Source organism: Podarcis liolepis (assembly GCF_965112155.1).
Source record: "Podarcis liolepis genome assembly, chromosome: 3".
Lineage (NCBI taxonomy): Eukaryota > Metazoa > Chordata > Lepidosauria > Squamata > Lacertidae > Podarcis > Podarcis liolepis.
This window is the reverse complement of record NC_139557.1, coordinates 83532397-83553644: the sequence shown is the minus strand read 5'-3', so window position 1 is coordinate 83553644 and position 21248 is coordinate 83532397. Positions and strand designations below refer to the sequence as shown.

The 21248-nt window shown below is 41.6% G+C and overlaps 1 protein-coding gene across 10 annotated transcripts in view; it reads right to left on the bottom strand.

The window, feature by feature from the left end:
- VIT (vitrin) overlaps positions 1-17722 on the bottom strand; it is a 36630-nt gene extending 18908 nt beyond the window's left edge. For 6 of the 10 annotated variants that reach the window (XM_083496843.1, XM_083496846.1, XM_083496851.1 and 3 more), the window contains exons 1-7: positions 17355-17722; positions 5920-5984; positions 5300-5362; positions 4726-4882; positions 3088-3221; positions 824-898; positions 127-348 (exon numbers count right to left, since the gene is read on the bottom strand). In XM_083496843.1, coding sequence (XP_083352969.1) covers positions 127-348; positions 824-898; positions 3088-3221; positions 4726-4882; positions 5300-5362; positions 5920-5953 — 685 coding nt within the window. In that variant the 5' untranslated portion in view covers positions 5954-5984; positions 17355-17722. The remainder of the gene's footprint in view (positions 1-126; positions 349-823; positions 899-3087; positions 3222-4725; positions 4883-5299; positions 5363-5919; positions 5985-17354) is intronic. The other 4 variants (XM_083496845.1, XM_083496847.1, XM_083496852.1 and 1 more) reach the window with 1 other exon arrangement.
- Positions 17723-21248: the final 3526 nt, after the last annotated feature.

Here is a 21248-nt window from a genome sequence, read left to right as displayed (position 1 = left end):
TTTTACTCGTCACACTACAAGTGACAGCTTGGGGGGCCTAACTAGACCCACGGGTTGAAGTTTCCTCACTCCTGTTATAGCACAAACACATTGTTAAGCCACTATGACCTCTGCCATTCTGCTCACCTATGTCCCTGACCTTGTGAATCGCAACTGGAGGCTTTGTAGCTACACCAGTAGTTGCCTGGATAGTGATGGTTGTCGTGACTGTAGTTGGGATTGTTGCTGGCTTTGGAGTTGTGCTGACAAATTCGGTTGTCCTGATAGCAGCTTTTGCTGTTGTAAATGCACCTTGTGTAGTTTGTAATGGCACTGCAGTTGTCCGATACTCTTTCCGTTGGGAACCTCCTATATTAGTATAGAAATATAGTGAATTAATATCAAAGAAAATGCTACCTGCCATTTGCAGAGATGCAAAAGTATAGGTGCTGTGAATTTAGTGTCAGCCGCACATTCCTTTGGGATGCTTGTGTGTGGTGGTTGCTACCAGCTTTATTGGACACTTGGCATGGTGTTGCTGAGTCTCATATGGCAGCCTTTGCTCCCAGTCCCTAAAAGCTCTGAGAGGAGAATAGGGCCTCTTAATAACTCTCAGTGCACTTAACAAATTTGAGGACTCTGGATTATTTGGGGAAAACCATGACTACTTAAAGACGTAAGATGCTGATATAAATGTATAGTGCAGGTGGAGCTGTATATGGAAGAACACAACACACACACACACACACACACACACACACACACACACACACACACACTCCTCTCTCTCTCTCTCTCTCTCTCTCTCTCTCACTCACACACACACACACACACACACACTTGCCTTTAACAGGTGTGTTTGAGGAAGATGAATATTCAAGTGTTGATGGGTACTGCACACCTTTTTTGGGTTTGCCCTCTGTGGAAAACAAACAAACAAAAACAAACAAGAAAAGCTAAATTGTAAAGAGTACATGACCTTGCAATAAAGCAAACACATTTTAATCCAGTAGATCTACAGCACATATCTAATGCAGTATAAGATATACATATTTAGCATAATATAAGTTCTTAAATCAGCCTTCAGGTAATTAGACCTTTGCAATTTCCCCCAGGGCTTTCAATTATTCACCGCAAGATCTGCCATGCCAGCTGCTCTGTGGTACAAAAGAACATGTGGGTGGCCTAGTACCTTTTATGCGTAAAGCTGCTTTAATATTAAAGAACAAGCAACTTCATATTGCTTTGCCATTCATGTCTCCTGAGGTGGTGGTGGTGGTGGTTGTTTGCAAGGGTAACATAACAAAACTCATTCCACTGAACTAACCAAGATTTATGTCATGGATGCAAGTAAAACACTACCTCACAAAAATACCCCATGCCTCTAGGTGGTTCCCCTTATTTACCACATACATAATTTTTAATCAAGTTCCATTTCATTACAGATTGTTTTTAGAGCCCATGATTTACCATGATAATAGTGAAAGAATTCAATGGGTGTGTAAGCTACATTTGAGTTCACATTTAAACCACATACGGGATCGTGACAGTTATAGTCTGGTACAAACCATGAACCTTTCATTGTGCCACACCATATGTTACCTCTTGACATTTCCCACATCAAACTACATTATAAAGCAACATTTTTAGAAACGGTAAATGTTTTTAACATTTACAGTGGTAAGTAAATGTCTTAAGAACTCTTATAGCAACAAACAATCATATGCCAGACCTAGCCAGACTTGTAGATGTGTTTAAATCACTATTGTTAATTTTAACTATCTTTAAATCTGTTTTAACTGAATTTTATCTTACAATTTTAATCTCTCGTGTATACTGCTTAGATGTTTTACTGCAATCAAGTGGTATGTAAATTTTGTTAAATAAATAAATAAATAAATAAATAAAATAAATAAATAAACCCAATAGGAGTAAATCCCACTGAACTCAATGTGGCTTACATCTGAGTAGGCATGTATAGGACTGCACTATCAAGCTCCTTAATTTCAATGGGCTTAAATATACACAACTGAAATTCAGGCTGATGTGTGATAAAACTGCAACATGCCCAAGACTAAGCATGTAATTAATCAGAGGGAGTGAATTAGATTGGCTTGCCATGTAGCATCTAGTCATTGGTTTTTCATTTTAACCCTAAATGTGTAAATACATTCTTTTTAAAGAAACAATTGGCAATATAGTTAGTTTTGATCATTTTTTAAATGAATACTTTAATTGCTACATGGAAAACTAAGATGAATATAATGTCCATAACTTCCCCAAAGACATCCAGAACAGATTGCGTTACTTCAGCAGGGAGCTCTCATTGATGTGAATGGAGTCATTCATTTGCACGTAAGCCAGCACATTTCAATACTCTGAAAGTGAGTACCAGCCAATTTGCATACCTCCTAGTGTCCTCATCATTTGAATCCTGTGAACTTGCCTCTCTTCTTCACGCTTCACAATATCTTGCTTCCTAGCCTGGCTTCCTAGCCCTAATTCTTTGTTTTCTATGGGTCTTTGTACAGATCCTGATTGGCCAAGCTGGCAAATCCCACACTCCTAATTGTTTGCTAAGTGGAAACACGCTGCCAGTATGGTTTTTGTTTTAAACTTTGAAATGCCACTATTTTTGGCTTGTAGACAATGAGCTCAGTTGCAATGGCTACGGCTCAACTGCTCAAGCTTAGCTTGGCTTGCTATTTAGATGTCACTCACAGATGACTTGTTGCAATTTCTGTATTTGCAGTGGGAATTACTGAGTAGAGGGGAAGAATTTCAAGTGATTCAGACTGGTTTCAATCTCTGGCTTGTCTGAATTACTTGAAAGAATACCCCAAAGCAAAATTATTCCAGATAACCCCTGCAGACTTAAACCACATCTACATTATACATTTAAAACGCTATTATATCACTGATAACAGCCATGACTGCCCCCAAACAATCCTGGGGACTATAGTTAAGGATGCTGAGACTTTCCCATCATAGAGCTATGTTTCCAGAATAGTTGTGTATCAACATTTCAGTATCAATAATCAGATCATCTGATTTTTAATTTTCAAAGTATGGCAGTGCCAAAAACAAAGAGATTGGCTACAAAAATACCTGAAACAATGAAGGACTCCCGCCACCGTGGTAAAGACAACGATCGGATGCCATTGGAGAAACTACCCTTGTAGCCAGATTGTCCAGCAACCTTTTGAACCAGGATTTTCCCTCCAGACTTGTCAATTGTACCACTGCAAAAATAAGGCATTCAGTTCAGAAACACCCTAGAATGCTGAATGGCTTTTGAATGGCAAGCCTAACCCACACAGGTGCAGAATTCCAGGTGCCTTACACATTTTCTCCAGACTCCCCTCAGAACTGGACTTGTTCTAACCCAACAGATAGTTGTTGTTGTGTGTGTGTGCTTTTGTGCTTTCTGGTGCTCATTAACTCCACAGTGCAGCGCTAAAGCCATTTGGCAAGCTACTTTATAATTACAGGACTAAGGATAATTCTTAGGTGGAATGTACCTAGTCTAAACCTCTGATGTGAATCACTTCCAAGTGCTTAATCTACCCTGATGCGCAAGAAAAAGATTTCAGAGTTTCCAAATTAAGATCAACGAGTTCTACCCACAGCACATACCGACCAACCAAGGCCCAAACATGGAATCCATCACTGTGGTTCCATTGTTTGACTGGCTCCTGTGATGTTTGCCAATGCACCTCCTTCCACCAACAGTAGTTTACATGGGGCTGCTTCTGAAGGCAGTTTAGAAACTTCAGCTGGTGCAGAATCCAGCAGGTTGCTCACCGCAGCAAGACAGTTTGAGTATATTACAACAATCTTGGCCTGCCTGCACTAGTAGCCAGTTAGCTTCCAGGCTCAATTCAAAGTGCTGGCTTTGACCTATAAAATCTTAAATGGCTCAGGACCACAATACCTCAAGGACCTCACCCATATGAACAGAGCCAGAACCTGCAATCTTCATCTGAGGCCGTTCTATGTCAGGCCCCTCCATGAGGTCCAGAGGGTGACAAGAACCACCCTTTTCTGGAGTGGCTTCCCTCTTCTGGAACGCTCCCCCCTGGGTGTTCACCTGGTGACTTCATTATATATCTTTAGGCATCAAGCAAAAATATTTCTCTATAACCAGACCTTTGCCTGATTAAACAATCTATGGCCTTTTAAATGTGTTTATTGGAACAGGGTTTGATTTTGCTTTTTCATTTGGTTTGTGTTGATATTTTGTAATTTTATGTTGTGAACTGCCTGGGATACAGGGCGGTATACAAATGTAAATAATAATAATAATAGTTTTGCATTTAAACTTTTCCAGTTTTACAGAAATTCCTCTTAAAATAACAAATGAGATAAATTGATGAAAGGTAAAGCTAAAGTTTGTCTGAAGGAGAAGCAAGACTGATGTTCATGCCAGTATTCAACCTAAAGGCATGCACACCTTTTGTGAGAAAACCAAGCTCATCCCGTGGCTGTGAACTCTCTACAGAGTGCTTGCTGGTACCCTGAAAAGGTTGCTAGCCCAAAATAAATGTGCTACAATATATACCTGGTTAGCTATCAAGTGCAGCAAAGTTAAAGGGAGAGAAGGGATTATTAGTTTTAAGCGACTGTGGGACTACTAAACTTGTAGAATTATTCACTCACACCTTGTGAGTTTCTACCACTGAAGCAGCAATCATATTTCCCTGTGGTTCTGTGCGCTGTCTTAGATTGAAGGGCAACCCTGCTGACCTGTGAATAGCAGCGCCACATATACTGGAAAAAGAAGCATAGATATCAGTGCCGTAGACACGATATTTGACATCCTGACATCCAGAGGGACACTTAGCGATAAATTCAGGGTTGATGATCTTTGCAGCTTTGATGTCGCAGTCGATCTGAGGAACATCTGTGAAGGCACAAATGGAATGTTACTTTTAATATTGGTGCTCTTGGTAGCATTGAAACCATGCAATTAACACAGAAGTGTTATGTCAGCAGCTGCTTGTTCATATACACTTAATGAATGCCATTTTTGTTTTTAGTACTCAAATGGTGTATATTTTTAGGCAAAGAAGAGTAAGTCAGAATTCTGGACTAGACGGCCCTTTGTCCTAATCAAGCAGCACTTTTCTTACTTTCTTATGTATTTAAAGCTGTGTGATACAACCCCAGTTTTGGTATCTTGCTTTAAGCGGAAGAGATCTGGTATGCCCCCAAGATGTGCAGTGAATACCACACAGGAAGCCTCTCCCTATTCTCACACATGGTTGAGGTTGAAAGCTCCCATCTTTCACCAGTCAGGTGCATTGCTTTTTTTACTTACATAGTTTGGATTTCTTCTTCTTCGTGGCTTCTTTGGTGGCATAGATACAAGTCAGCAACAAAGCTGAAACAGAGCAAGTTGGACAGTGTTAGAGAAGCAGACATTTGCAGCATCAGTTTGCATGACATTGAATGTTTTCTGGAATGTACAGTGCAGTCCTATGCATGTGTACTCAGAGATAAGCATCCCTTAGTTCCATGCTGCTTACTCCCAGGTTGTGTGCTTATAACGGGTAGCCAACATGATGTCCTCCAGAAATCCTTGAACCCCAATTTCCATCAGTCCTAGGCACTGCAGCCAAAATTCAGGCGTGATAGGAGTTGCAGTCCCATAATTCCAATAACCCTGGTGTATAGGACTGCAGCCTCCTATTGTTTATACTGGTTTTAAAATTCTCCAAATGAAACATCCGTACTGTTATAATCTACCTTTGTTACTCCAAACCTTGTATATCAATTATCTTAGATTTTAAACCCTTTTGGAGGCAGTGGCTCATCTGTCTTTTCTGATGGATTTGGTGTAACCCAACCTGAATCTGTGGGATAGGGTGGCATAAGCAAGCAAGCAAACAAAGCAGAGATGGTAAAATATGAAAGTATGCCCCTTACTTGGTTACTTACCAAATATTGTTGCAATTGTTGTTCTTGACTTCATGATGAGAGTCTTGGAATTTTAATCAGGTTCACTGTAAAGTAAAAATAAAACATCAAATACTTCCTCACTTAGCTTAAAAATCTCATTTTCTTACCATTCATCTGTGGTTTGGTTTATCATTGTTTGAGTAGATTAAAGTTATGTTTCTTGAAGTCCTTTCAGAGAACCCTAGTTCCTTCCAATGTTTGCTTATTTATTTTTAAAACTGACACATTTATCAGAGGGACGTGGTTTTTAAAATTATTTTTCATTGAATGGATATGTTACATGCTGTTTTTTAAACATAATGTTTTTGTTGTTGTTGGATTTAAAGACTAAATAATAGTAGCAGCAGCATCAACATTCTAAGGTTGAAGTCAGTGATGAATGCTTTTTGGAAGGACATAGGTGTGGGAGAAACACAACCAGTGTGTAATTCTATCTAGAGAACCATACAGCCATTCCAAAACCTTGTGTAGATAAATCCTGGGACCCAACAAAGGGCTTTTTTGCCTCCTTACTTGCTTCATGTTGCTTCTATCACACCAGAGTATCAGTATTGGAACCCAAACAGCAAGCATAGCTCGTAGAAGAGAGGCTTTTGTGGAGATTTTGATTTATTGTAGCTGATTTGGGGCAATCTGAAGATGTGTGGCAGGACAGGAGTTCTGATTCATAGCACTGATGACCCACAAGTCCACTTGGCTGAAAATGCCCTAAAACCTGGAAAGGTGGTCTCTTTGAACACACTGATCACACAATTAGATATCTCTTTGAAAAGAGATTTTATTTTTAAAGCAACCATCTTTTTCTTCTTTTGAAGAATAATATTGGGAAAGTTTTAACATTTTAAAGAAAATAGATGTTTTGAAACCACACCTAAGCCACAGAATTCTTCCTTTTAAATTATGTTATTGATAGTCTGACTTTTAGAATGCCCTTTGAAGGAGCTGGAAGATTAAAGAGCTTCTACCAGTAGATTGTTTAATCTCACAAGCAGTTTGACCATGGCTAATCTTATGTTTTTAAATGGAAGTGCTGGTTTTCAGTATTTGATTTCCACCTGTGGATTACATGTGCAAACAGAAATTCTTTATGGGAATGATGTGATTATCTTGGGCAATGTAAGCGGTTTACTGTCACTAATCTTCAGGAGTAAGTTTGCACAGTCTTTTCTACAGATGCAGATGTTTTCCTTCTCTCTCTCTCTCTCTCTCTCTCTCCCCTGGTGATAAAGCTGCTTCAGTAATAGCATAATAAACAGTGGGGGACTATGGTCATTTTAAAAATAGTTGGAGGAAGTGACTTATTGGAAACACTCTCAGCTTTGCATGCAGGGCTGGAAGTTAAATATAGTTTTATATGGGATTCAGAGAATGCCTAGTATGGGAATAGGTGATTGAGAGGTAGATTGACATATGTTTTGATTACAGCAGACCTGCACAGCTAGTGATACAGCCACAACTTCCACACTGTAGTCTGCCAGGTGCTTGATAATTCCTGTTTTTGCAGTCCCAAGAGGTTTGCCAAGCATGAATGATTGGCTGCAGTCGGTTTAGAGGGTCACAAGATGTGATATTGGAGACTTTATACCAGTGTGGGTCTTATATAGCTTAGGCAGAACAAAATGTGCAAACATTTAAGATGAGCACTTTCCTTTAGTTGGAACTATACTAAATGGTGCTGAAACAGCACAATAAAGGAAAAGCCCACCAAGACAGAGGAGATTTGTTTAACACTTGAACAAGACAAAAGTCCCTCTGATTCCAAAAAGGAAAATTAGGCAATTATGGCTTGCAAACTATACAGCCTGCCAGTCCGAGCATCTTTCTAGGAAAGACAAATGGTTAAATGATTAGGGCGGCCATTGAATCTATGGCATGGGGGCATTTACCAGTGCTGTTGTGACAATGGACCCCTTTGCTGGTGCAAGGAAATAAGTCACTCTTTTGGATCCCATTTCTCAGTGCTGTGGCTTACATGGCCAGACCGTTGGGCATAATCTCATATGACACCTTAGAGACTCAATGGTTGATTTGGCATGCGTTTTTGTAGGCTCAGAGAGCCAAGAAATTATCAGGATTGTTGATTCAGTTACAGCTTGGCCAGAGAAGGTGGCTTAGTGTGTCAAATTTCATAGCCTATAAAACTGGAATGGCAAAAGAAAATACACCATTCAAGCAAGGTGTGAGTTTTCAGCTGAACTTTCAGTTGCAAGGGTTGAAAGTGTGCAGCTGCAGAATAATTAGTTGGTCCATTAAAAAGGTATACATTTGCCTGCTGTATAGATCCCATTTTGGGGGACCTGCATGGCTATAAACAACTCGATTGCCTTCCTCTTAGAAGTTAGTCCTACACATCTGCTTCCAAGGTAGAGAAAAGCAGTTGCCAGACGTAGTTTTGTATCTGTGAATATAAGCAGAGCTCAGCCTGGTAGCTCTATAAAAGAAGAAAGGACTGGAACAAAGTAGAACACACACGTATCACTAGTAAATATTAAGCATTATGCATTTTGCAAGCAAGGATTGCATGCTGCTGGCTACTACTTGGAGGTGCTCCCTAAATTCAAGTTGTAGGGTTGCTAAAGCTTCTTGCTTTAGCCAGTACTGCCCTCTGTCTTAAGGGCTGTCAGAAGACAGTCTTCTATTTGAAGGCATCCTCTGTTTCAGGCATAGTCAGTGTGGCCCCTCCAGATGTTGTGGACTACAATTCCCATAAGTTGCACCAAGCATGGCCAATAGCCAGGGATGGAGCTGTAGCCAAAAATACCTGGAAGGTATGAAGTTGGCTACCCTTAGATGAAACCTTTGCATGACTATTGCTTGTGTGGGTTGGTCTGTCCTTTGCCTTATCACACTGTTGAGGACTGCTAAATGACACCAGGATTCCATCCTTAATCATGGTGCACTGACTGAAGTTGAATTGGCTCCAGCCTGGGCTGCACATGAAAAGAGCCCTTGTTAAAGCACTGCTATGAAAGTGTCACAAACACTCATTCAGAGTGTCAGCTGTTTTCAAGCGTTTCCCTGAGCATGGGCTCTGCTATAGGATTTCATAGGAACACCTGACACTGAACTTATGGCTCCACATAGCAGAGTTCTAAATGGCGGAAATGTGAAATCTCCTTATGATGATTAACTCCTCCTCCAGGCCCTGCAGGCATTCAGCTTCCATCCCAACTGGCCGACACCTGTGGAATGTTTATACTTTTATTCAAGCATCACTCACACACCTCCATTCATTATACACATCATAGGAACTTGCATGCTTCCAATAATTCTCGCCTAGGTAGTCAGGAGGGGAAGTGTACATTAATTCGAAGCAGTTAAATGACTAGTCTGCCATGCGTTCAGAATGCAAAATCCATGAGGTTTTATAATTTGAATTTTTTTTGGCGTAATTTTCCTTTGATCCTGCAAACTACCTCACTACTCCTTTTCATTTGCATATAAAATATTTTAAGGTTGCTCTTGCAACTACCCTGTGTAGTATGATTCCCATTTTACAAATGGGGAACTGAGGCAGAGGGAGAATAATTGGCCTTGGGTCACTCTGCTTCCCCCAAGTATTCTAGGAATGAGAGACTGTGAGAACAGTGCTTAGAATACATGACTAGAGAGGTACACAACTACAGGTCCCAGAGTTTCATGGGAGAAGGAAGAATGATTAAACCAGTTAAAGAGCTGTCCAGGCCACAGTTCTGGGTTCTACATTCTAAGGACATTGACCAGCTGAAGAGGGAGGGGTGATTGGGATGGTAAAAGGATCTGGAAGTCACATCCTATGAGGAATGATTGAAGGAGTTGGGTATGTTTAGCCTGGGGAAAGAAAAGCTTAAGGGTAGCTGATGGCTGTCTTCAAATAACTGAAGGGCTGGAGCAGGCTCACTCTCTGTTGTTCCAAAGAGCAGGACTAATGGGTGGAAATTGCAGGGATGCAGCTTTCAACTGATTGTATCCGTTCTATGATTCTAAGTGTATGATACAGACATATCCAATGGATCCATTGCAAATGTATTGCTTTAACTTGAGGGCAACTCTAGCCCTACTCAGGGGTTTCTCTGCTCACAGGATGAGGGGGACTTCCCAGTAGTTCTGCCACTTCTCCCACATCCTAGTCCACAGTCCCACCACTGTCCAGGAAAATGCCTGTAATGGGGACCCTGTTGTATTATCCATTGTGATTTAGAACCATACACAATTTGGGCTCTACATTGCACAGGAAAACTCTCCAAATGCATTGGATTCCTCACTACAGACCTGTTTGCCCTCCAGTTCGCAGAGGGTGGTAAGGCAAGGTGGTGGAAGTGCAACAGAAGGAGTGGATCTCACTAACCCAGCCCCACTGGTCTGTCATGTGATTCTCGCCATGCAAGGGGAACACCTGTCTCGGGCTTCCGTTTTCACTGGCTGAAATCTAAAATGTCACATTTATAACCGTTTTCACTCAAAAGGCAGTATAGAAAGGCACCAAATACAGAAATGAATGTATAGTTATTAGATTTATCTCTGGCCATGAAAGAAAGCAAAGCCTTGTACTTGCATTGTACTTTTTTGCAACCTAGGAACGATTTTGCAGTGCCAGCTTTCCCCTGAAGGTACATATTTAGTCTAGGGGAGCAAAGAATTCACGTCTAAGACTTTTTGCTCCTTGGAAAAAAAGAAAACACCCCAGGGTTGATTTTATGAATTTTTCTTACATGTCCGCACAGAGCTTGACATCCTTCTGAAGAGAAGGGCTTAAGAGCAGCATTTCATACAACTCTGTGTTGTTTATACAGTCTCCCCTCGGTAGAGCTAATCATACACTATAATTGTCTCTAACTGGCTGAAGCAAAATGATCTCTGTCTGGGTTCACCTGTTTTGTGCTAAATTCAGATTTATTAATAGAGCATCTTCCATGAACCAGGATGATGTGATATTTGCTCATACTTGTTGCATATGCATCCAGTTAGAAGCTAGGGAGGCTCCCATCTAGGATGTGCCTCAGGCTTTATGGGGCCCTAAGAAGCAGCTGGTAGTGAGGGGAGAAGCTGAGCAGAGGCCGGGAACAACAAGCTGCTCTTCAGAAATGGCTCTGGATCAGCAGCTATGTCCAGATAACACATAATGGTGGGATGGTACAAGGGCCTATGTATTGGTGTGAAAAAATAGCAAAGGAAATCTTCCTCAGTGCTATTTTTCTAGAAAAAGAGTGCTGGATCTCACCCTGAGGACCTCCCCGGTTCAATTCCAGCTGGAAAAAAAAATGCCCTGCTCCTCTTCATCTCCTGTACCACTTCCATGTTTTCCTTCTCTTTTGTTCTGGAAATGTCTGGCAGCCATTTTGGAAAGATCCTCGCTGCTGATTCATAGAATGGCACTGTCCTTCAGTCAGCTGTGGCCACATGAAACTCTGGGACCTGTAGATGTGTACCTCTCTAGTCATGTATTCTAAGAACTGTTCTCACATTCTCCCATTCCTAGAAAACTTGGGGGAAGCAGAGTGAGTAGATACATTGTGTGACCCAAGGCCAATTATTCTCTCTCTGCCTCAGTTCCCCTAAACATTTTTTTAGAGAAAAAGCACTGGGCTTAATAAACCACTTGGGGAATTGCAGCTCTGTGAAGGGAATAAGGGTCTCCTAACAATTTCGGCACTCTACCAGACTACAGATCCCAGGGTTCTTTGTGGGAAACCATGAATGTTTACATCCAGGTAAGTATGCATGGAGTTATACTATAGGGATACGTGAACAATGAACAGCATTGGCAGGAATCAAGTCAAACAGGTTCTTTCTCTGGTCCCTTAAAACTCCCAGATAATTTATCACTGCAAACATGGGTGCAAACTAATAATTAGGATGGCAAGGTAGAAATGGGAATTGCCATGGAGCCAGGACTGGATCTTTCTAAAAATTACGAGCAACTACATTAACCATTTATATGGATGTATATAAAGCCAGGATGTATAACTAGTCCAGTTAATGATTTGAAACAGGCTATCATTAAAAATGTATGAATAAATGTGGCTTTATGCCATAATCAAGATCTTGAACTCCCTGCCCTCTACATTCAGACCTTTGGTTAGTTAATTTTTACTGTAATGTTTTTGATGGCCTTTAAGGATCTGCCTAAAACAAAAAGCAGGCTTTTGAACATTTAGCTGTACTTCCATTTTTTCAGAACTTTTTAGAAATCACAGCTTGTGGTATGACATTGATTTGGAATGGGCTCTTTAGCTGACGTAGGGGTGCAAGTCATGGTTGTTGCTGATTCCCAGAGATTTTGGTCACCTGTCATATTCCTTTACACCAGAGTGCAAAGGACTGAGCCATCTCAGTTAAATAACAGTTTGCTGACTATAGATCCATGATGTCACAGGGTGTGACGCAGGAAGCCTGAGCCAATCAGGAGGTGCTGAAAAAAAGAATCCACAGGCTAGAATCAGGGCTGCCCCTGCCAAGTGAGGTGGGTGCCTCAGGCAACAGGTGCTGGGGGGCAGGCAAGAGAGTGGTGGTGTTCAGTTAGATGACAGAGCTGTGGGTGCCATGTGGCTTCCTTGCTACCACCCCAAGCTAGCCTGCTGCCCCCCTCAATGGGCGCTTTGCCACTGTGTCAGACTGGTGGTTTTCTGTACTTTATCACAGCAAAATGTTATGGATTGACCCTCAGGAGATGTCAACTATTTTGTAAAAAGCTAAGTGAATACTGAATAGTCTATAAACTGGGGCATTGGCAGATAGATTAGGGTATCAGTTTCTGATGTTTCTGTTTAAAGAGCCAGGCATACTTTTATATATTTGGCCCTTCTCTCTCTCTCCCCCTACCCCCCGGCACACCACCAATCAGATTTTATGACAGCTTCCTAGCCTCCAGAAATAACATCACCTTCCCCTCTGCTTGGCATTTCTTCTAGCTGGCATGTGTGGGTGTGGGTGTCCATGTTAAGCAAGAATTATATTCTTAATTTTTGTATATCATAAATGAGCACACAGGTGCTCTGGGAAATGGAAGAGCTCATGCTATCAATTGTATAACATGAGTGTGAGAACTCGGTGTTTACTAAATCCTCATCAAACAAAGCAGCAGACCCTCCTGTCCACTGCCCTGGTAACGATACACAGCTCTCTCCATGTTGGTGGGATAATAACTGACCACCTACACAGATGCCTGCTACACACTAGCTGGAATGTGGTCAGCTCAGCTGGTAACTGGCCAAACTGAAAAACTCAGCTCAGCAGCAGTTTTCACAACCATCCACCTGTGAAAAGGTTATGCCTCTCGCATTGAGAACTGTATCCCAGAAAACAAACAGCACATTCCAGCTATAGGAAGCATCAGGAAAGGGGTGGCAGGTGCTAGATATACATTGATTCCTGCAAAAACATCACATGATGAATGGGAAAGTTTCTTTGCCCATATATTTTTTACCAAAAATATAAAGCATCTAGATGTATGATATTAATAGCTCATTAGACTAACTGGATGCCAAATCAGATGAGTGGAATGCCTACGCTTGGCGTTGCCAGTAACAATAAGTGAGCCTAATCTCCCAGCTATTGCTCCCACAAGGACCACATTTTTTCCAGTGGAATTTGTGTGGGAACAGCATATGTTGGATTGTGCCCAATATATTCAGCATTGTGCAAAAAAGACTCCTCGGTGGAAGTGTTAACAATCAGTGAAAATCTTGGGTTGTATTTATACCAAGGTGTGAACACGTCCTTTGAGGTTTCCAAAAAGTGCAGCATAGCTTACTTTTTGCAGGTTTGAAAATAACATTTAAGAAGCATTAAACATACAAAAAATAACCTTGAGGTTATATGACGATTGCAGCCTAGGGAGCAAGAAGGGCAGTTCTAAGCTCTTCGTTTTAATAGCTTGTCTTGTGAATCTGCCACACTGTGAGGAAGGTTATGGTAATCTAAGAGAGACTAACTGGCCGAGAGGCACCCAGCAAGTTTCATGGCTGTGCGGTGTGTGTGTGTGTGTGTGTGTGTGTGTGTGTGTGTGTGTGTGTTGAGCCCTACTCTCCCAGTCTTAGTGCAACACTAATTACTACACAACTATAGCTCTCAATAGTTATTTGGTATCAGAAGTAAGGTATAGAAACATTCTGATAAATTGGATTAGTAAGGAATAGGTTCTGAACACAACTACAAACCATACATGGCATATTTCTTATTTTAAAAAATTCCATACCTGCTAATGTTTTGTTTGCAAGCATAATTGAACTGATTTTCAAGAGTAGGCATACCATGTGCCCTGGTGTCAACGTTGCATTGATATGTTTATATAGAAGACATATGATTAACAGTTGAATGCAATATGGAGCATAAAAGCAGTCAAGAAACGTTAGAAACACATGATTTGAACTGGGTAACACTTCCATCATCTGAAAATGATATAGGCTTAATTTAAGATGGAGCTCATTGCTGCTGTGCTTATCCTTATAGCTTGTCTTTATGTGAAGAAATGATGGACAAAAGTGTAGCTTTGAGTAACCACAAGCCCTTACACAACTGAGATTAGGGTTGAATGTGGACATTCATTGGCAGGTGATAATTTATACCATTGTGCATGGAATAAATGTTGGATGTGGAAAGCTGTTTGCCTGAATTTCCCTTCCAACTGGTGAGGAGCATTCTATCACACCTCTCTTTCCAATCAGGTAAAGTTCTCCTGATTGCTTGGCAAGGAGATGCAAGTGCTGGCACAAGTGCAATGTGTTAGATTACCCACATGCTAACTGTTTGCATTCATCCCGGGGCTCTCTGGAGGGAGGATACTCTGAGACTTAGTGCTATGTTGACTACACCCCCAAGGCCGATTCCATATGCATCTACCATTGGCACCCCCAACCCAGTCTCCCCGGCAGCCATTAGCATGAGACAATTCAAGACGCTAGTCTATCCCCTCCAGGACCAAAATTATTATTACATGTATATGATAAGTTTTAGTTATTAAAAGTGTATACTGTGTAATTTGGTAAAAAATCTCAAGGCAGATTACATAAGAACAGTAAAATACAGTTAGCAACAGTCATTAAAGTCCTAAAACCCAGATTTTTTAAAAAAGCAAATAAAACTGAGCAGTGTACTGAACCAAAAAAAGAGAGGTTAATTAAGTAATTAAATTAAAGAAGTTTAATTAATAAACTTAATGGAGTATTTTTAAAATGTGCTTTTATAGCCCAACTTGGCTTTTAAAGCACTGGCAGGTATGTCCAGAACCTGGCAAAAGTGAAATTTGAAGCAGTTTTTGCCTGGCCCACATCTCTTTGCAGACATTTCCAAGAGTTTGTGGCAAAATTTTGTACTTTTGCCTGGTAAAAAAATCTAAACCACCTTCCCCAACCTGGACCCTTCTGTGATGGACCATCGGAAGAACCAGAACAATCTTCCCATCTTCTTTGGTGAGGCTGTCACCAATATAATGAAGGAAGAGCAGCCAAGGAGAGGGTAGCTTTCCCAGTCCCCACCTTCTAGCATGAAGGGACCTTCAAAAGGAAAGTTACTTTAATCCCAGTGAAATTGCTTTACATCTACTTTACATCTACAAAAGAAATTGATCCACTTCAAGCCATTGATGAATGCAACTGGTGGCAAACTTTCCAAACACCAACAGCAACGTTAAAGTGTGGCAATAATTGTCCAGGTGAAAGAGGAAAGTAGGGAGAAAATCCCCCACTTCTCCAACAATTCTGAATAAGCTCAACGATAGTAGCTACTGCCTGAAATGTTCGGTTTGGGCAGAGTTTCGATAAGCAGCAATGTGGTCCTCCCTCTGGCTGCTTCAAGCTGGCCAAACTCCTCATAGAGGGTTGGTGTTTTACTCTGCCACATCAGCCATGACCAGATCTCAGCAGCACTTGCAAATGCCACAATCCCTACACGACTCTTCCCCTGCCCCATTTTTGGCACTGTGCCCTCCCAACCCTGATTTCAGCCCATCATCAGGGTCACATTAAATCATCTTGATAGTGATGTTTCCCCCATTTGTTTCCTTTTATGCATGCTTTTTTTAAAATAAAGAAATAAGACGTCTAAATGCATTTCCCTTTTTCTCCCAGAACCCTCACCTCTGCCAAGCAATTTGTCAGATCACATTAAAATGAAATGAGAAACAAGTCTGTTCAGAGTCTGGTAGCAATCCGCATTCAGATGTTATGATGTTGTCTTTTGGGCAATTTTAGTAATAATTTCAGTAATAAAACTATCTGTATTTCCTTTCACCTAATTACACACACACACCCCACCCGCCACCACACACACCAATAAGGATTGCAGGAATATACAAACACACTTTCTTTTTTTAAAAAATGTTTGTAACCATGGCATGGTGAAATGGAAGCTGGCTGATTCTGTTTGCTGTAAAATCCCTTTTGAAAATCTTGTGACATTGACTGAATTCCTTTTGGGGCAGTTTGACAAGCTAATGAATGATGGGATTTTAGCTGCTTTCTGATTTGCCAGTTTCTGAAGGATCTGTTTTGTTTTCTAATTAATGAAAGGCAGAAAGAAGGATAACTACCCAAGAACCCATCCCCAAAGTGTGATTTCTTTATCAATCCGAAAGTACTAGAATTACAAAAAAAAAAAAAACACAAAAAACCCCAACTTTAAAAAAACACACCACAAAAACCTTTCTTTCTCTGAATTTTCGCTTGGGGTGATCGGTACATGTTGCTACTGGCCTGACACAAATCACATTGCAGAGACTTATCAAGAATCCAATCTCCCTGGGAGAAGGTGAGCTGCTGTGACAGGCTTGATAATGCTATTCCTCTTTAAAGTCTTACTAGCATAGCAGCCATTCAACACAAAAGGATATTGGGGGCGGGGCGGGGAGCACAGGGGTGAAAGGAGAGGCAGAGAGATGATTCCAGTGCCTTACACACACACACACACACACACACACACACACACACTGCATTATCAACCCTCTTTTTCACATAAATTTATATATCAACCAGTGAGACAATTAGAACCCCCAGCAAGGAGAAAAATATATCAGTGCCCCAAGTTAGCTCAATATTTGTGCAATTGTAAACTAGTGGTGCTAGTTATTAAATACGGAAAGAAAGAAAAAGGAGAGGAATCCTACTTGAGAAAATAAATATGGTTCTTAAAGTATTAAACAAATTACAGCCACCTTACTTGCCTGTAAAAGTACTTAAATGATGTATTTATCAAAGCTTTGTAGACATTGTGTGCATCTGTATGCGCATGTGTGCATGCACTTTGTGGGCATATCAATAATGCATAGAAATGATGGTATTTTCATCACAATTTCATTTTAAAGACACTTCTTACTCTCAGGGCATCCCCCTAACATGCAAAGCATTGAATTATCCAAAATATAGAATTATGTGCTTGTTCTCTCCCTTCCAAAATTAGATCTATAAATGAATCATACATAGGGAAACAATCAGTATTACCTTGCCGGAGGTGTGTGAATTTTTAAAGAGAAAACTCCTTGTCTCCAACCAGTATGCCTGGGTTATTTTTTTCCAAGATATTCTGCAGCACAAACTTCAGACAATAATATTCTAAAGAATCAGAAATGAGCAAGAAAAAAAATCCAGGGCACCTTTTTCCTTTCTCATCAAATATTCCCGTCAAGCTCCCAGGAGTTTGAAAGACACAGTAAACTCTCTCTCTCTCCCCACAAACACAGAGCTCCTTAGACTGATGTAGTTGCTGAATTAGGCGGTGCTCTTTTAAATTTCTTCTCCCTCCCACTTCCCCCCTCCTTTTCCTCTTGTGGGGATTTTTATATTGTGGAAACTAAATTGGCATGTGCTGTTTTATTCAGAGTGTCAAACCTTGAGGAAAAGTAAAACTCACTTGTCTCTATTTTGGTTCTACTCAGGGTGCGTGCGTCCATGTGTACATTTATTTTACCACTCCTGAAATCGATACTTTGCAACCTCTTTGGTAGGAGAGGGATTAACAAACAGAATACTGATTAGAATCTCATCATCTTTAGCTCACTTGGTAGCACATGAGACTCTTAATCTCAGGGTTGTGGGTTTGAGCCCCACGTCGGGCAAAAAATTCCTGCATTGCAGAGAATTGGACTAGGTGATCTTCATGGTTCCTTCCAACTCTACAATTCTGAGTCTATGAAATCATAAACAGAGCATGCACACAAGAAAAAACAGTTTTCTCAGACAAGTTAGCCCTTCTTTGAACAGTTAATATAGACCCAACTGTAGAGTTAGGACCATTTCTTGGGTTGATGTCAAGAGCAGCACTCTATTATGAGGTATAAATTCACCTGTCTTATCTGCCTCATTAGATTCCATGGAGATCCCCTGAAGCTGTTCCGCTTCCATTCACAAGGGCTCACAAGGGTGACTAGAAAAATGGACTGTCATTTTTGCCAGGGATGCAGAACTGTATGACCTCATGCCTGACTATTGGCCATGCTGTCTGTGGCTGATGGGAGTTTAACAACAACATCTGGAGAGTGACAGGGTTCTCCATCCCTGTTCAGTGTCGTCTTCATGGTCTCTTGCAATGAGCAATAATAAGTCTTTGTGTTCAAGCTTAGACTCTAAAAGACATGGCACAAAAGGAAAGGTTATTGATAAGGAGGAGGAAGAAAGCAAACTTGGACCCCAATTCTTTCTTACAAAGTCATTAGAATTGCTCTGATCCATGGGGCTGGGGCAAGGCAAAGCTCAGTACCTTGGAGAGGTACCTAGGTGGGGGTTTCAGGACCACACTTAGTGATCCTGCAGCTCAGGCAGAGCATACAAGTTGTCTCAACGTTGTCAAGGAGCAATTGACAGAGCCTTGTAGCTTGGTATTTGAGGACCCAAACCCTGGCCCATTAAAGGGCCAGTGCCATTGGCTTATTTTAGTCCTTGGGATTTTAAAATGGAGGAATATATCCGTAGGGCTCTTCTGATCTCCGCAAGCAGTTTGTGGACCAACCAGCATAGCCTGGTGGAGGAATTGCCTCCTCAGGATTCAGGGAAGGAAATTCAAGCTCTGGTTACTGCAGACCAGGGATCAACTCCATCTCCTCCTCAGGGCTACTGTCATTGGAGGACTGCCTCCAAGGACTCCTGACCTGGGACCATAACAGTAATGAGAAGCTGGAATAGAAACAGTTCAAGAAGGAGACATTGCTGGTCTCTCTCAGGTGAACCAATGGCACCAATCCCGTCTCTCCTTGTGCTGCATGGGATGGCAGGGAGGGAGAAATCTGAGGGCTCCTCACCAGAGTTGATGGTGATGCTGCTTCCCTTCTCTCTCTGAGTACGTTTCAGAAACACCTATATTTCTGGTTATTATTTCAATGTCATGTCAACAAATAGTATTAGGATACATTATTTTACTTTTTAAAAATCTCCTAAATATCCCAGAGCACACCTTTGAGTTACAGGTGCTATTTCAGGTGTTGGGGAGGAAAGGTGACTTCAGTGTGAATTTTTCCTCTCCTCCAGTCCATAAATTGGATCCTTATTTTGCCTAGGCAGGCATGATGCTTTGTAACTCTTCTTGCCACAAGGAGTGGCCATCATTCATTCATTTCCCTCATTCCCTTAAAACAATGGTGTGCAGCCACTGACATTTCAAAGAGTGTTTTCTTGCCATACTAGAGGCATAAAACTCTATACATTTTGTTCATACCACTTTGTGGTGAAGGGCCATAGACCAGTGGTTAGAGCATCTGCTGTGCATGCAGAAAGCCCCAGCTTCAACCCCTGCTTTCTCCAGGCAAGGCTAGGAAAGGCTCCCTGCCACAAACTCTGGAGATCTGCTGCCAGTCAGTGCTGACAATGCTGAGCTGGATGGCCCATTGGTCTGACTCAGTAGAAAGGAGCTTCTGCTGCTCCTGTGTATGTCTCATGTTCTTTGAAACTTTGCTGTTGTTGTTTAGTCATTTAGTCGTGTCCGACTCTTCGTGACCCCATGGACCAGAGCACGTCAGGCACTCCTCTCTTCCACTGCCTCCCGCAGTTTGGTCAAACTCATGCTTCGAGAACACTATCCAACCATCTCATCCTCTGTCGTCCCCTTCTCGTTGTGCCCTCCATCTTTCCCAACATCAGGGTCTTTTCCAGGGAGTCTTCTCTTCTCATGAGGTGGCCAAAGTATTGGAGCCTCAGCTTCACGATCTGTCCTTCCAGTGAGCACTCAGGGCTGATTTCCTTATGAATTGAGAGGTTTGATCTTCTTGAAGTCCTTTGAAACTTACTTCAGTTCAAAAGACAGAAATCAGCACCTTGTATGTAGAAGTTGCAAAACAATAACAGCCTTGCATTGTCCAGCCACAATAACTAAAAGATGTTTGGGAAGGCCAGTGGCTGGCAGAGATTATTATCACAATGTGAGGAAGTGTCTGAGCGGATTGCGCTGCTTTCATGACAACATGTCTATAGCAAGAGGGACAGTCCTGCCCAGTTGCGGCAGTACTGCCTAACAGAAGCATAAGTACATAATAAGAGCCTGCTGGACCAGGCCAATGGCCCATGTAGTTCAGCATCCTGGTCTCACAGTGGTCAACCAGATGCCTGGGGGAGACCAGCGAGCAGAACAGGGGACCAAGAGCCATCTTCCCTCCTGGGGTTTCCAGCAACTGGTATTTGGAAAAGCATTGCAGCCTCCAATCCCCTTATTAAAGATGATGGTGCCAATATAACTGGCTTTGAGGAAGTGAAAATGCATCTAGAGCATCAATTCAACACAGACCAGTCTAGTGTCACTTCTGTTGAGCTTCCTCTCTATCATTTCTGTTCCCTGTAGGAGCTGTTTGTGATGCGTCTAGGAAGTAGCAGCTGGCACATTCTTGCCTCTTCCCAGTTTACCGCACTCCATGGCTGCAGGAGTCAAATGTGACTCATTGGAACAAGAGTGACTTTGGTGTCCACCACTAAAGACTTGTTTGTTCTGGCTGACTCTTGGTGAAGGGGGCTAGGTCAGGAAACTGCAAGTCTTTCCCAACCCTACAATTGTACAAATCTCTCTCTCTCTCTCTCTCTCTCTCTCTCTCTCTCTCTCTCTCTCTCTCTGTGTGTGTATGTGTTTTTGGGTTGTTTTTCAGCCTCGAGCAATAATTGAGGATGGAGATTTATATGCTTAGACTCTGAGGCTTAAAGTATACTTAGCAAGTCGCCTCAAACATGACTGCTACCATGGATGGTGTTTCTTGTTTGAAAACATAAGGGCTCTGCCAGAGTTCAGCAGCTGAGTATTCTGTTGATTTTGCAGGTTAAGTTTTGCACATGCTTAACAGTGCAATTACATGCACATTTAGTCAAAAGTAAGTCCATATAATGGGACATCCTCTCAGGAAAGTTTGTAAGGCCAGTAGCCAA